General features: G+C 36.4%; 2 protein-coding genes across 2 annotated transcripts; one reads left to right on the top strand and one right to left on the bottom strand.

Moving 5' to 3' along the window:
* Positions 1–14: 14 nt before the first annotated feature.
* On the bottom strand, positions 15–13,433 carry LOC135941688 (phospholipase DDHD1-like). Its single transcript, XM_065487343.1, has 17 exons — positions 13,309–13,433; positions 7,068–7,455; positions 6,544–6,820; positions 6,315–6,473; positions 6,129–6,257; positions 5,913–6,063; positions 5,744–5,850; positions 3,052–3,158; positions 2,903–2,989; positions 2,757–2,846; positions 2,637–2,696; positions 2,422–2,579; positions 2,144–2,370; positions 1,996–2,076; positions 1,832–1,876; positions 1,434–1,611; positions 15–1,352 (listed from the first exon to the last, which is right to left on the bottom strand). The coding sequence occupies exons 2-17, from the start codon at positions 7,278–7,280 to the stop codon at positions 1,316–1,318; spliced, it is 2,106 nt and encodes a 701-aa protein (XP_065343415.1). The 5' UTR covers positions 7,281–7,455; positions 13,309–13,433; the 3' UTR covers positions 15–1,315.
* Positions 9,940–12,245, top strand: LOC135941691 (uncharacterized). The gene is made up of 7 exons (XM_065487348.1): positions 9,940–10,087; positions 10,635–10,787; positions 10,844–10,971; positions 11,106–11,319; positions 11,383–11,567; positions 11,620–12,033; positions 12,089–12,245. Exons 2-7 carry the CDS (start codon positions 10,689–10,691, stop codon positions 12,222–12,224), a joined length of 1,176 nt encoding a protein of 391 aa, XP_065343420.1. The 5' UTR covers positions 9,940–10,087; positions 10,635–10,688; the 3' UTR covers positions 12,225–12,245.
* Positions 13,434–13,610: the final 177 nt, after the last annotated feature.

The following is a 13,610-nucleotide window of genomic DNA, read 5'->3' as shown; positions in this document are numbered from 1 at the left end:
AAAGAAACACTCAATTTATTTGCGAAATTTTCTTTATTGAACAAATCTACCTAACAAAAACTACAAAGCTAGTCTATTTTTTAATAGTACATCAATAACGTTCACTTTGGTAATGCATATACAAACATCATCAAAAGTAGCAAGCAATTTGCTCAAGACTGCTATCTGATTGATATCACAATTTTGACCTATTACAATATTGTTGTAAGTATACCTGAAACGCGATATTGTTTGTTTGTGTACAATACAACACAAAATGTTGTCCCGCGAGGGGAGGAAGCTGTTTGACTGACTGAAGGGAGAATTTCCCGCTTCAGCCTGGAGGATTCAGCCACAGAACTCCGGTGGTGATTCCGGTTCGTACCTCCAAAGAAACACACATTTGATTAGAGTTTTCCAATGGCTATCCGAGGGCGACATCAAAGTGCGACAATCGAATTTGCTAATCAATTTTAATGTCACAGGCACGTAGTGGTTTCCAAAAAAACCGGACATCAACTACATATTACTGGCGCACGTTGTTTCACCATAGTATCAAAAGTGGACAGCATAATAGCCAGACGAAATTTACAGTGGTCCTTAATCAATACGGCTATTTTTCATTTCAAATTACTAAAACTACGCAATATAATCACCTGTGATCAAATAGATTATTTTGAACAAAAGTAGACAATTATCACAACTCTTTTTAAAAGCCAAACTAATTTGACCTGAAAAATGGCAGCTGTTCTCCTAAGGTGAAGTAATCAATTTGAAAAAGTGAAGATCAACATGCTGTTGCTTAAACGAATGTGAAAGCCGATGCAAAAATTGGAACTAAGATTACATTCAAAATTATCACTTAGTGAAATTAAAAAGAGGAAAATGCATTTTGAGCTTGTCATAAAATTAGACTAGTGCAAGCCAGTGGCTCTAGTAGGAATAGGCGGACACGTTTTTCTCTTTTAACTGCGTAAAATTAGGTCTGAAAAAATAGCATATAAATTGTATGGCTATACTTATTGATTCTTTTTAGATATTTCTTGTTATGTTACCCGTCATGGCTCAATCAATACTTTCCAAAATAGTTTAAAAAAGGCTTAATTCCAATAAATAATTACTAAATACAAATTTTTCCAGATATAATAAAAAAGTACACCAAATGAACAAACGCAAATTAATTTTTATGTTTTTGATTTTTTCATGACAATGAATTTGGCCACGTATTTTTTCTTAACTGGCGTTCAAATAATCTCAGTTGGAATTAAATATACTGGCATTAATTTCCCATAACTTGATGTGAGAAATTATAACAAACAGATGAGATTCTAGTGTTCTAGATGAGACGACTATTCTTCTGAATGCAAGGCGATCTGACGAAAGGAAAAATAACAGAATCACTATCATGCTTGACTCGAAAGGTTGAATTAAACATATGAGATTTAATTGCTTACCCATCAACAAAGTTTGTAGGCAATTGGGCTTCCTGTTCCAGTTGAGGGAACAAACGGGTTAGGATGAAAAATGCGACGTCATAGTTTTCCCAGTATGCGGTGTGTGATGTCAAAGCGGCAAAGTAGCTTGTGGCTAATTGGTTTTCTCTCAAAACAAAGTCCAGCCTGTGTTCTAGCCCTAGGGAAATAAAGAGGGAAAAAATAAGATTAATTTATCACAAAATTCACTTCAGAAAATTGAGCAGGGTAGCTGAAAGTCGAGATATAGAATTTCAGCAAAATTAGCTCTTCTTCCTTCAAGGAAAGAAATAAGTGGAAGCTGATATGATTGTGAACAACAAACTCTACAAGAAGCGAAACATCAAAACAGTACTACATCATGCTTTTGCTTGCTTTACCTCTCAAAGCATTTTCATGATGATGAGTTGGGGATCCTGAGCCTTCTAATCGAGTACGTTAAAAATTGGAAAAATATGCAAGTTAGTAACAACTATAAAACTATCCTTCAAATCGTTAAAAGTTGTTAGCTATTTTGAAAAATGTGATATCTATCAAATTTTACCTTTGACAATAGGCTCATGGCTTCCCTCTGCCTGAACAGAGCGACGACCACCTCTCATCAAACTCCACAAACTCCACCGATCTGCGCAGAATTAAATTGTTATATTACACGTTAAATGGCAATACTATTTCAAATTGAGCCAACTAACCCCTGGATGGAGTAGGCGGTGATGGAATCGAACTGCTCACAGGTTCTGGGGTTGCTTCATCTCTGTCCGAATAATCACCAGCAGAGGCTATCTTCCTCAAGTATATTGATTCAGTTTGGATCGGCTCCAGTGGCATCAGGTCATAGGGCATCTTGGCACTTGCGTTGTATGATTGCAGAGTTAGAGGAGCGATGGTTTTGTACGCCTTCACCAAAAGAGGTTCCAATCTAAGCGAGAGGTGAGTAATTAAGAGGCTGGCAGTTGGAAAATTATTTTACCTGTACGCGACAGGGTCAGCAGGGTGGAAAACGTTGTACAGTCGCTTGCACAATTTTGGTGGGAGGACTTTGTCGTGGTTTTCCGGCTCATGCGGGTCTTTCCACCTCAATGCTAAGAAGACTGACAGCGGAGATCCAAGACAAAACATGTTCTCAATCTGAAAAACAAACTTGTTGCTGCTTGTTTCTTTTATGATTTTATCTGCAGCACTTGCCTCGAACAATAGCCCAGACTTCTTGAGCATCTCTTCCCTGCCCTCTGAGCTGTTAGCTTTCTGCGGATTTCATTACCATATTAACGACACAATCGACAACGCAGTAAAAAATTATTAAACCTGAAGACACGCCATGGGATCATTTGGCAACCACCCAGTCACTATGTCGTAAAGGATGACACAGCCGAGGGAGTGAGCGACAACAGAACACTAAAATTGTCAATGAAATAATGTTTGCCAAGAGAAGTAATGAGCGTTATAATTACTTTCCCGCCATTTTCTTTGAAGTTAGGATAGCGTTCAAGGAACATCGAATATAGCCGGTTCAGTTCGACGCATAAGCCAGCTTGAATCTGTTCAAGAACAACCATCGTATAGTAAAGCGGAAAACACACGCGGTTATAAATTTAGATACCTCTTGCCCAAACAGCGGGCTTGTGTAATACATGATGTCCATTGCGCTGGCATTCAGTAAGGACCGAAGCTTTTCCAAATGAAGAGGAGTAATGGCCGATACTAGGTCTAAAATAATAAAAGTTTGGTTTAAAAAGATTACTTTGCACGAAATTATTATTTATGTCAATGAACTGGTTAAGTGGTAAAAAATGTAAGCAAACTTGAAGTGAAACTTTAACAGCCAAATGAGCTTCAATTATTGACAAAATTTTAATAATATTACAGATTTCCTTTGACCATCGCACAAATTTTTATGAAATATATAATATATTCTGCCAAAATTTATCTATGCTAAATATCTAACTTTTTTAAATGAGCAAACTGAAAAGCCAAGAAGTTTTGATCCATTTTCTAAACATGCACACAAGAGTCATTAAATTTATTCTACATTAAATGTTGAAACGTGAAACAAAAAGGCAGATGAAGGGTGATAAGCCCCGTTAAGTAAGCCCTGCACGGGCCCATTGCATGACTTTGCTTTGACAAGCACCACGCGACCACCAGGCTGCAGATCCAGGTTTGACCCCTTCCACTCCATAGCCTAGCGATGTCACGGGTCGATGACCTTGAGCCATGAGACTCTCTGACCTTGATCCGGGGACTTTCCTCCAAAGACACCTTGGATAGCAATGCGCCCCCATCTGCCCGGAACTACACATGGCAATAGGCTGTATAGGCCATTGCTAGAGGGGAGCTAGTCCTCTTTAATAGCTAATTTTATTTTAACTCTACTTAATTTATATGTCTACTAAAGTTTTGATCTTGGCATTAAACTTATAAATGGAGGTTTTCTACATATTCTAAAATCAAGACGCTGAATGGGACGCTGATAAATGAATTATTCTAGAACACTTTAAGGGAAACATGAGCACGGTTGGGGTATGTATGCAACCGGCCTCGCTGCCACGTGATCATGACGTATACCATAATTTCTAGGGGCTCCCAACTCTGTGCAGCGTTTCATAGGAAAGGTTTATTTTATCCTCTCTAGCTTTTTAAAGTGGAATGATAGTGATTTTTTTATTTAAAAAAATGAAATTTCATGTTGAGTTAACCCTAACTGACCTATTTTTTCCATGTACTTCTGACCAAAAGTGCCCCAAAATCTAATTTTTCGAATTTTACCGGTTACGCCCTCTTTTTTTAGCATAGGAAATTAATTGCTTCCGGGGTGAGAAAATTTATGAAAATTTAACAGTGAGAAAATAAAAAATAGTGCTTTTGAGTCTTCAAAGAAATTTTTTATTTTTTCAAAAATTGCAGATTTTCAAAAGGGGTCTGTGTTTGGCCTCATTAAAATTCACTAGTTCATAGTAGCTTTAAATACTGCCTAAATTCTGAAAGCTGATTAAATTTCCAGTTTTTCCCCACTCAGCAAAATTTTCTCAAATTCACCATTTTTGAAAAAAAATCGTCTGAAAATTTCAGCTGGCCGTTAAAGAACGTTTAAAATTTTTTGGGGAAAATCAAAATACCCAAAATTAAGTTAATTTATTCAAGAATCATCTCAGAAAAAATGTTTTTTTTATTTTAATAATTTAAATGATTTTCAGAGGCAAACTCGGACCCTTATGGCTATCAGAGACTGCGTGTAATATAAATAAATTTTTTATTGATTTTCAAGGACAGATTCATTTGCTACCATGTGCGAAAATTTCAAATTTTTCTGATAATGAAAACGTAATTAAAATGATAATTGAGTTGCGCGCCGGCCACCTTCTGTAATGCAACCAGAAGCGACGGCATGAAACGCCCCCCTCTGTTGGCCAGCAGCGCTGGGCGCTGACCAATCAGATTGTTTTTGCCAATTTTCTCCGAAATTTACAGTGCTGCACTATGTTTTCTCACATGATTTGGAATCCTCTCATCGAGATCTATCGGATAGCCAGAGTCTTTTTTTGGGGAAATGCGGAATTTCAGAGTAAATCGCGATTACACAATTCCGTTGAAAATTCTCCATTTAAAACAATGCTAAGTTTGAGGCCGATTTTCTCGAAAATTTACAGTGCTGCCTATGTATTTTTTTAACTGTACATGATTTTTAGGACCCAATCTGTATGTGTGTTAAAGGATTTGGCGGGGAAATCCACTATCATTCCTCCTTAAGGCAAAGATTTTCACTGGTTCATTGGTTCCTACTATTAAACCCTTTTACCAAACTGTGCTAGAGAATCAATAATTTTTTTTAGGCAACAAAATTATTTTCTAAGGAATTCTTCACTTGAGGAATGCATTATGATGAAAAATGGGACTTGTCCGCGTTGTGTTGTTAAAAAAAGTCGAAATATTTTCATCTCGAAAAGGTTTTGGCTACTCATGACAAGGGACAAGGCCTACAGGAGTGGCCAAAACCTGGCCGAGATGGAATGATTTATCAACATTTTTAAGATTGCAATTTTTTTCATAAAAAGATTTTTGTAGTACCTCTATTGCGATAAACAAACAATAGTTGGATGGAAAAATACGCAAAGTATGTAATCACAAAAACCTTTGCCACACAAGCTATAACAAGTAAAAAGTAAGAAATGTCTGAAAACCGCAATGCACATCCTGCTATCTGCTGTTATCGATATGTAATATTTATGCATTTAGACCTCTCTACTATTTGCTACAGTCAAATTGAACTGAAAAGTGTAGGAAGTCATATTTACCCCCATCGAGCTTCAAAGACGTTCGCCATTCCACAGGAAAAAATTCTGGCCTATCAGTGGAGTTGGGGAAATATTTATTCTGAAGCCATGTCACACAATCCCTGAAACTGGAATAGATTTTTCTCATTAAATATTTAAAATCTCGATTCAAGCGTCAGTTGATTCTTACCTGTTACTATTCTTGATTATTCTTCCGATGTCCATCTTCTGGCCAATGCCATGAATAACAAAAACAAGATGAGTGATGTCTGTGATTCTATCTGCTGAGTCAGTAGCTAAAGCTGGAGTCTTATATCCTCTCATCAAGCGACACCCTGTTGCTGTGATGGCACAGATAATAAATTAATTAGCATGTTATATTTATGAAAAGTTTATTGTTTTTTACGTTTTTGAAATCCCAATTTCTGAGTCACGCTTCTCATTAGCTTAGAAGGTGCAGTTTCATTGTGGAGGAACACATCTTTGGGAGAGTGCCAGTCTACATGGAATTCAGGCAGTTGTTCGGTGTGCCAAACTGTAATCATTTGAGTTATATAAGTTAATTCAAATATGGAATTTTATATTATTTTGCCTTCTTTCTGAGATAAGCCAGAGTCAGCATAGTCAGATAGCCTCTGCCCACAAAATAGCTGGAGATGCATGTGCTCTATTGTTTCACAGGGTGGGTACTCGACGGGTTGCCAGGTGGTACCGTAAAACCAAGTTCCTCTTGTAACTTGGAATTCCTCGCCTGCAATAATATTTCCACTGTGACATGTCGAATTTCAACGTCATTGCGTCAGACGTGGAAAAATAAAAACCTGGCCAAAATATGGAGTAGCCTTTCCATGAGTGGACGTCAACCTCGTACATGCCTCCTCTGACGACAATTTGGTGTTTTGGAATTTTCACTCCGACTCCCTCGCCTCCATTGCTTTGCTGTTCGTTATAGACCTGATGCCACTCTTGATTGTACTGTCGATACAAAAATTCGATATGATGTGAATCATATCCGTTGAACTCAGTCCATCGCTTGTCAGTGTCTGATTTGTAAAACCAGCGGATCTCCTCAGCAGTTAGTTCGCCAATCACGGAATCCTGAAAATTGAGTTTTGCGGTTTTTAGATAATATTAGATATTACAATGTGTATACTCTGTAAACCTTCACATTCTTTAATAATAAATCAAAATATGAAGGTAAATGTGATTTATTTAGCTCAATCCTCAAAATATGGTTTTTGAATGAGTTTGGTGCAAATATAGATCAAAATAATGGCATGCGCATGAATTTAAGGAAAAAATTATAGTCCAAATAATATATAGTCTGATATTTGTTATATCATACTTGATTCCAGTATTCATATTCCTCTGCAGCGAACTGCTGCTGGTCCTGATGGCAATCATAACTAGCCGAGTTTGGCTCAAGGGGCTCAAGCGACATTTGGTGCACCTGCTCCCCGAGTATGTATTCCGCCCCAGACACAGAGGAACCATTGAAACGGTCTTCATTAAGAGAATAGCCCAGGTCGGCTGAGTCGCCAGGCGTTGGAAAATCCATGATGGACCATTAATGGAGAAGCGCGAGCTGTTGTTTTTGCCCTCTGCTGCAGCTCATTGCTTTTGTGTGCGCTGGTGTATCAGGTGCTGCGGCCGTCTATCCTATCCCCGTCTGCTGGTCGAGCTGCTGTTTGCCGTCGCACATGCGTGATAGTGATGGGAGCATTTAAACATAGCTGCCAACATTTTTAGACTAATTATTTTATAGAAATAAAAACCATCATGCTGTTTAAATTATGATAAAAGGCATAATATTTACAAACTACTATACTATTATTTTCCTCACGTGCATTCTATTGATTATTATTCAGATTACACTAATTAAAGTTAAAAATCGCTTAATTTTGAAGATAATAATATAGGTAATATATATTATGCATAAATTATGCATTAATTATGTTAAAATAAAATGCAACACGGCAAGCAGAGGAGGCCAATGTGAAACAGCAGGAGAGCCGCGAAGACGATATTGAAAATTAATATAGCTGGGCTAAATCACTCTGGTATTGTTCTCCTAAACACAACCTTCGTCAATTTGTTTCCAAAATGTTTATCAGCAGTTTGCTTTTCTCACAAGCTTTTTGATCTCTTTTTTACATGGAATAATATAATTTGTTTTTGTTGTAAGAAAACATTCGACATTCAAGTCAAATCTCGCTCAACAGCCCCAGGAGTCAGGAAATTTTGGCTTAAATGCGTGAAAGTTAAAGAATTCACCTAGCTATTGAAATTTTTTAATTAGTGAATATTAAGTACCTTATATTACTCACTATACAACCAAAGCAATTTCAATGAAAATGAAGATTTTATTAGCTTTTGTTGGTCAACGCACATTAACATTTTCAATATTATTTTATGTACGAAAATATAAACATATATATATATATGGATAAAATCAAAAATTTTATCCCATATATATATATACACACATATGAAAAATATTTGCCGTCACATCACTGTATTGATTTTTACATAATAATATTTTGGTGGTGTTGACCCAAAAAGAATACTGAGTAAAATTTTCTAATCAAAACTTTGAGTGCTTACGCCGCGGATTAAAGTTTTTTTAACACAAAATCAGGTATATCTCGGAATATCAAGCTTAACTGAACACCTATTTGAAGCAACATTTTTCTGGTGGAAAACTTGTGTTAGCAATAAGTCAGCAAATTTCAAATTTGAGTTTCAAATCGAATATAAAAAATCACATGATTTACTTATATGAAGGTCAGCAAAACATGGTATTCTCTTTCTACCCTGAAATTTTCACGACGGTGATGTTTAATTTTTTTAGATATTTAAGATAAGGTAAAAAACCGGTTTCCAGTCGAAAAATCAAAATTTATTTATCAACTGAAGAACGCGACATCTCGGCGTTTGCTGGTCAGATAATAAAAAACTGACTACCGCGTTTAACTCGTCTTGGTGCCCTCTGACGAGCAATTAAGGTTTCAGGGTGGTAACTAACTCCCCTTTTCCTTCTTCAGCCTCCTATCGCGTTTTTAGAATTCACCAGTTGCATAAACCCTAAGTGTTCGAAGCCGCCAACAGATGGCGCCACCGTAGACTTTCGCTTTTAAGGCACTCCCGCTGCGATTTCAGACTCAATCTAGCTGCTGTGCATTCTTCAATTAATATGCTTTTTTTGACATGCTGAAAACAAAAATCGGTTCAGCCAATCGCCGTAGAATCGTGAAAAACTATTTTTTGAAATAAAAATTTTTTCAACGTTTTTACGGCGAATGGCTTAACCGATTTTGGTTATCAGCACGTCAAAAAAAAGCAAATAAATTTAAGAATACTAAATAGCTAGAATACTAAAAAAAATAAATAAATAATAAATAGCTAAGAATACTAAATAGTTAGTCTGAAATCGCAGCGGAAACGCCTCAAATCGCTCAAAACAAAATTTTTTAAGAAAGTCTTTGGTTGCACCATCTGTTGGCGGCTTCAAACACTAAGGGTTTATGCTTAGTGTTTGAAGTCATCCTTCTGGTTTTTCACACCGTTACTATAGATCACCATCCCCACAAAAGTTGTCCAGCATAAAAAGTTGCTTAAAATGATTTTTGGTTCAGCTTGATATCTTAATATAGATTTCGAAGTATATATAGCCAATTTAATGTTTTTCATAAAACCCTAAAATCCGGGTAGCTCTCAAAGTTTTGAATCGAAAATTATACTCATATTCATTTCCAACACCATAATATAACACTATAAAAATTAAGTCAGCAGTGATATGACGGGAAAAATTAGGCAAAATAATTGCTGGGACAGCCAAAAAAAGTATTCAAAATGCACTGAATCATCCACGCCGTCATATTGATTGCATTATCTTTTGTTCTGCATGACGTGTTTGAAAGGAAAACAACGTTTAGAAAAACTCAACAACCCACCAATAAAGTTGTATAAACCCTTAATTATAGTGTTCGACGTTTATACGGTGAATGGCTGGACTGATTTTGGTTTTAGTTTCAAAAGTAAGTTTAAATTTCTGGTTATTAAATTATGAATGCGCAGCAGCTGGATTGAGTCTGAAATCGCAGCGGAAGTTCCTTCAAATTATATTTATTAAGAAAATATATATTATGGTGGTGCCATCTGTTGGCGGCTTCAAACACTAAGGGCTTTAACAACTGGTGAATTTCATTGAGAAGTGTGACCACCAGGGTGCATAATAACGCAGTATAATAGCCTCTCTCCTTAAAAATAATCTTACGATCATACAAGTGACAGTCAAGTCAAGCAACCTATGTTATTGCGACAAGTGGAGAGTGGAGGGCCCTGCGGTTACAACTTCAGAGCCAGGTTGGTTACGCATTGCTAGTTGACAGAATTCACCTTCAGAAAATCTCCCAATTCTAAAATAATAACGATTACCTAATTGCGATCCGACTCATTAAAAAATTTCTCGATATAAAATATTAACTTTTGGATCCAACCCTAATTAAACTTTCATTTAACATGAATGACTTGAAAAAATTTTTTTATAGGTTTTCTTTTTTTTGCAGTGATCGCAAAGTTTTTAGGGTTTTAAGGTTGTATGGCAATCAAATTAGTTAAAGAAAGTCAATTGCTTTTAAAAAATAATTAATTTTCTTGTCTTGGGGATGCGCTTGTCAAGGAAAATTCTACGCATTTTATGCCGCATGCTAGAGCAAACATGTCAAGATTGCACCCATTGCAATATATGCAATTTAAAAAATTCAGACACTCCAAATAAGCATGGCAATTTTGTACTTTCGGTTGAATTGTCAGAATTCTTGACGAGCCTTGTTCTTTGTTCTATCTAGAAATTTCTGTGAATCTTGGATTCTCCGTCTATTTAGCAATCTATTAATTTTTTTTTTGGCAGAGATTTTGAGGCTGATTGGTGCTTTAAGCAGGAAGAAATTTCAAAGGTGGAAAGATGCCGGAGAAAACAAATGAAAATAAGAAGATTACTAACCTGCGTAACGGTATAGGAACAGACATTGTGTTCACATTCGGCTCTATTGAGAATGAAATGGTAGTGCATATATACTTATAAATTTCTACCATTTATAACCAAAGCAAATTGAATAGAAACTATTCGGGAACAAAAGTGTCCTGCAGGAAAAAAGCAAAATCCTTGGACAACAGATTTCCAGTTCCAAAGAAGAGGAAATCAAAATTGAGGACACCAATATCACAATTTTTCGTATGATTTTGGAGTAAGTTTTTAGTTGAATTTTTTGCATAACTTTTGTCTTATCAAAAATGAGTAGATAGAACTCAGCAAGCTACTCCGTTAAAAAAAGCTATTTTTAATAACTTTAAAATTATCAATAAAACTAATTTGCCCTAGGTACTGTCACACTGGCGAGATTCCTACCGAAGTTGGAAACCTGAGTGACTGCATTGAACTAGCTGCCGCTGCTAAAAAGTTTGGTTTGCAGGAACTTGCAGAGGAGACTGCCAATAAGCTAGTCACTAAGCAGGACTTTCAATTTGAGCAAAATGTTTGGAAGATTTTTAGCAATCACCTTGACAATAAATATCTTCACTCTGCTTGCACAAAGGTATTTATTAGGAAAACTAAATCACAAAAGATATCTGCTTCAACCTCCAGGTGACAATTACAGTTGTTGGTAAAAAATACAGAATCCCTTCTGGCACGTACTCAAGACTTTTTAAGCATTGACGTTAAAGCTCTGCAAACATTCTTGGGTTTTGATGAGATGAACATTAACTCTGAAATATCCTTGGTCAAGGCGTGTTTCCAATACGCAAAGGGAAGATATGATGAGAATCAACCGGAGCAGGCTAAGTAAGTTTTGTTTGTCAAAAGATTGATTTAACTGTCTTTTCACGGTAACCAGGGAGTTTTTCCGCAACAATATTCTTAAGGAACTCCGTCTGCTGACAGTAAAGACGCAGGATCTGAAAGAAATCGCCCACTGGCTGAACATGGATGAGAAGAAGTTCTTGATTCACAAACAACACCAATATGTCCGCTTCCTGTCTAAACAAGCCATCTTCCCAGAAGGGACCCTTAATCCAAATTCAACGCCGAGGAAGTCTGAGCCAAAGTGTCTAATGCTGGGGCCCTTCAAGGATGCCAAAGATGTTATAGCGAGAGCAGATTACAAAAGTTTTACCAATGCACAATTCAAGAATGTTTTTTCTTTTGTCGCCAATGAGTGCGTTGAGATCAAGGACTTTGAGATCTTCTGTCCCTTGGACGAGAGCATGGTCGACATTGTGGGCAAATCATCTGATGAACCAGAAAATGGGTAAGATTTGTATAAGCGCTGAGTGTTAATTATTTAAATTGAACAATTATTTTAGATTGCAGGTAAAGATTCATCAGGTTTCGTTTGAGATAGGGAACAAGATGGAAAATTTGAAAGTCCGTGCCATAGTTCAGCACAGAGGCTGCGAAATGCTCAACAAGGAGATTTCAATAACGCCACGCGAGAGGTAAAACATTAATATTCCTGGATTAATCAATAGGAAAATGACTTAAAAATGAATCTAAAATTTGTATTATTTTAAAATAGTGTGAGTTTCAAAAATATTAATTTATGCAAAATAAGTTTAAGGCTTAATGAGTGGATCACGATCAAACAGAATATTGTGGTGCCTAAAAAGGCATCTTTAACTCTGGAGGTGATCTATGGCGAAAAGCAGGGCAGAAGGATCTTCCGCAGAAATGGCTGTAGATTCTGCAGCACTGAGAAGGACTTCAAAGATTTTGAGCTGAATTTGTACAAGAAGGAGGAAGGCGACGGAGAATTCAAACTCGTTCTCATCGAGGAGGATCAGTTTAACGTTTTCAAACGCCTCCACTACAAAACAGTTTAAGCAAGAATCCCTGTAAACTACTACACAATGCAGGCAATTTTTATTTATTTTTCACATAAACATCTCATAGAAACGAGATTTTATCAGTGGTAGTGTCCATGATTATGTAAGAATTTATCGCTGTGGAAGAGCCTTTTAGTTAGGAACTTCTCACAAGCTCACAAGGAAAAACAAATTTGAGTGTTGCAAAAAATCACTAAACAATAATTATAATTCAACTTAATAACAAAATAAAAATCCAACCCTTTTATGTCAAGGGTTACTGGGAAGGGGCGCTACCACAGCATTAAGTCTAACATAATCATTACCACATTCTCTTGCTCATGTTATCAATATATTTGAAGTTGGTTACTATTATATCTCGTATAGAAGTTGCAATAAAATCTTGCATCACTTCATACTCAATTGGTCAATATTTTCTTCAAAAAATCAATATTAATTCATAATAATGTACATAACACACAAAATTCCTGGTCGCGGTAAAATTGCGCATCGCCCAACAAACACCCAAATTTGCATTGTAGAATTGATTGTTCCCTTTTTCAAGCAACAAGGGAATTCGCAGTTGGTTGTTGAAAGTTGCTCAATTTTTCCGCTACCATGCTACCAAGACTAAACACTAAACACGAGTGTGATCCAGAGTCTGTGATTTTGTTGAGCCGCAATAATTTATGTATATAAAAAGATATAGATATGATACGTACTGAAAAATTGAACGCAACCATGCACGGCCTCTAGCTTGAATGTGTGGGAAAAAGTAGTGAAAAAGAATGTAACTATTGTCAATCTATCTTTGATCAAACAATTACATTACTTTAAAATTTTAATTGCGCAGGAATGAATGGCAAGATTCGTAAACAAACTGCCATTACCTCTAGTAATACGTAGTAAGAGCAGCTGTCGAAGTGTCGAAGTACTATTAAGTTACAAAGTTATGTTGGCAGCACTGCAAGCTTCAGGATGGCCTGATATCGCCTGATTACGCAAGGCATCAACTCAACACTAA

The sequence above is a fragment of the Cloeon dipterum genome, chromosome 4 (genome assembly GCF_949628265.1).
Source record: "Cloeon dipterum chromosome 4, ieCloDipt1.1, whole genome shotgun sequence".
Classification (NCBI taxonomy): Eukaryota; Metazoa; Arthropoda; class Insecta; order Ephemeroptera; family Baetidae; genus Cloeon; species Cloeon dipterum.
Note: the sequence above shows the minus strand (reverse complement) of the source record. Positions and strands in the feature narration are given on the sequence as shown.